This window comes from Alosa pseudoharengus, unplaced genomic scaffold (assembly GCF_046254945.1).
Source record: "Alosa pseudoharengus isolate Yale_2024_CS ecotype anadromous, Long Island Sound unplaced genomic scaffold, YU_APseudo_1.1 YU_APseudo_1.1_scf_18, whole genome shotgun sequence".
Taxonomy (NCBI): Eukaryota; Metazoa; Chordata; class Actinopteri; order Clupeiformes; family Clupeidae; genus Alosa; species Alosa pseudoharengus.
Window position 1 is genome coordinate 26338216 of NW_027468650.1, and position 2500 is coordinate 26340715.

General features: G+C 50.9%; 1 protein-coding gene across 4 annotated transcripts in view; it reads right to left on the reverse strand.

The window, feature by feature from the left end:
* The window catches only part of arhgap21a (Rho GTPase activating protein 21a), a 98356-nt gene that overhangs the window by 45080 nt on the left and 50776 nt on the right, over positions 1-2500 (reverse strand). For all 4 annotated transcript variants that reach the window (XM_076290784.1, XM_076290782.1, XM_076290781.1 and 1 more), the window contains one exon: positions 2384-2500. This exon is cut by the window's right edge and continues 75 nt beyond it. In XM_076290784.1, coding sequence (XP_076146899.1) covers positions 2384-2500 — 117 coding nt within the window. The remainder of the gene's footprint in view (positions 1-2383) is intronic.

The following is a 2500-nucleotide window of genomic DNA, read 5'->3' on the forward strand; positions in this document are numbered from 1 at the left end:
TGGTGGAGAGAGCATGCTTGTTTATTTCCCAATATTGCTTAGATTGTGAGATCTATTGACATCCCTGCAAGCGAGCGAGATTTCTCCTATGCGTGGGAAAAGGTAGGCCACAGTTTTTCCCATTCAATCTTGCACTCAAATAAATGGGATAGTGTCACACGTCTTATGTCTATTTCCATAAAGTTTCATAGGCTAATGCATAATCCAGTGTAGGCTATGACCGAATCATTCATTCATTTAATGTAGGCTAGCCTACTACTGCTGTTAATAAGTTTAGTGATGTGTGTGCAAGGCGGTGTTTGAATCCTAAATTAGGCATTTGTGTGGCGATAGCCTTGTACACACACGCGCACACACATGCACACACGCACACACACACATACACACATACACACACACGCACACACACGCACACACACACACGTTACGAGGCCCAGTCAGCACATTTACACCATCAGAGAGCACTCATGACTCTTGAGACCTCCATCACGACACGGGTACCACGTCATCACACAACGCACGCTGCTGCCTGTTGTCACGCTCTCCTCCCCCTCTCAATCCGCACTCTGTTTATGATCAGCGTGCACGTACGCGAACACGACGCCACGCGAGCGTCATCGTCTTATTACACAGCCCCAGTGACAAACAAAAGGGGAGCCGTCATCGCACGCCTGACCTTAAAACTTGGCGGCCGGCGCGGTGCACGCCTCGCGTAAGCCCCATATTTCCCGTAGGTAAAGCCTGCTGCGCCATCGCAACCGGCAAAACACAGGCCCGCACAATAGCTCTCCGGTGAGATAATGGAGGCGTAATGCGATAATAAGCACCGCCGCCTTGTCTGCCCTCCCGCCCGGACGCTGCTGCTCCGTCTGTGTAATGGGAGAGGAGGTGGGGTTGGAGGGGGGTGGTGGTGGTGGATGCTGATGGAGGGCTGAGGAGAAGCATCCTGACTGTTATTACCACCCCACCCCCTGAGAGAGGGGGCAGATTAGAGGGCATTAGTGTACAGTGCAGCGATGCTGCTGCTGCTGCTGCTGTGGTGGTCAGTAATGTGGAGGAGGGAGGGCAGCAGAACGCAGGCTGTTGGCTACTGAGGTCACTCGGGTTCAGACAGGAAGGTCCGTTTAGGAGGTCCTAAGATGCATTAGGTGGATGGTGAAGAGGGCAGGTGGGGGGGGTGGGGGGGGGGGGGGGCAGTACACATTAGCTAACAGGTAATGCTTATCAGCATTATAGTGCACTGATGCTGCAGTAGACACAAATGTGCAGGAGTCCTCCTGAAGCCAGAATGCAGGTGGCTAAGGGCAGAGGAGGGCACACACAATGCACTGGAGAGAACAATAAAGCTAAACAAACAAGGCTTGGTACTCAACGGGGTTTTTGTGCTTCTCATGTTGAGGTGAAATGTGAACTGGTGCGAAGGACAGACTGGAATTTGGAGTGCATAATAAGTGCATGACTATCAACAAATTGAACTGGTCAATAGAATTAGCGCGGCATGGCAACGGAACATCCGAAAACTGAGAATGCTCCAAAAACAATCTCTTCTGAGAGCTTTAGTCAGAGTGCAGAGCCGGCGTGCGCCCACACCGCAGAGTAACCTGAGCCGAGGGCCACTGCCCCAGCATGCCCGGCCCCACACCTCCATCCTCCGCATGAGGGATATTAAAGATGACGCCACCTGGACGAGGCTGCTGCCAATGCTACTGCAGACTAGTGGAGCTGCAACAGTGATCCTCATAGAGCTGCAGTAGCACTGTAACATGCTAACGATCTGCTCTCCACAATGTCCAGAGACAGATGAGACAGATGAGGCATTGTGTGCTAAGCTAATGTGCTGTATTTATGTTTGTTATCCCTGTGGATTATGTTTTTATATGTTTTTATGTAGTTCTGTTGTTCTGTAGGTTAGTGTAGACTGTACTAGGTTAGAGTCCTACTTTTGGCTCTTACCAAAAATCATCCAAATAACTGATTGTGATGAAGTCTTTCCGTCTTGTATGGAGGTGGTTGGATGGAGGCACTGAGACAGCTATTCTGCAGCTATACCACCACACTACAGAGATCCTCACAAAATAGCAAGGGCTAATTCTAACCGCATAGCTCAGCTGAAGATGCTAAAGCGCTAGAGGGCATATGCCTCACATAGTAGTTGTGATTGTCAAACACAGACATGACTCCAGCACTAAGGAGTAGAACCTTGTGCAGAGACAGATAGAGCTGGATCAGATCCTGGTGTCTGTCACAGATATTCCTTTGCTACAGCGAGTGTCATAGTGATGGATGTGAGGATGTAATGCCTGTGTGTGTGTGTGTGTGTGTGTGTGTGTGTGTGTGTGTGTGTGTGTGTGTGTGCGTGTGTGTGTGTGTGTGTGTGTCTGACCTTGAGTGAGGACTGCACGGCGGACTCGGGCGGGTAGACGATGAAGTGACGCAGCGTGAAGCCGAAGCCCTGCGAGGTGCGTCGCAGTCGGAGCGTCTTGGGCCCAGGCCAGGAGAA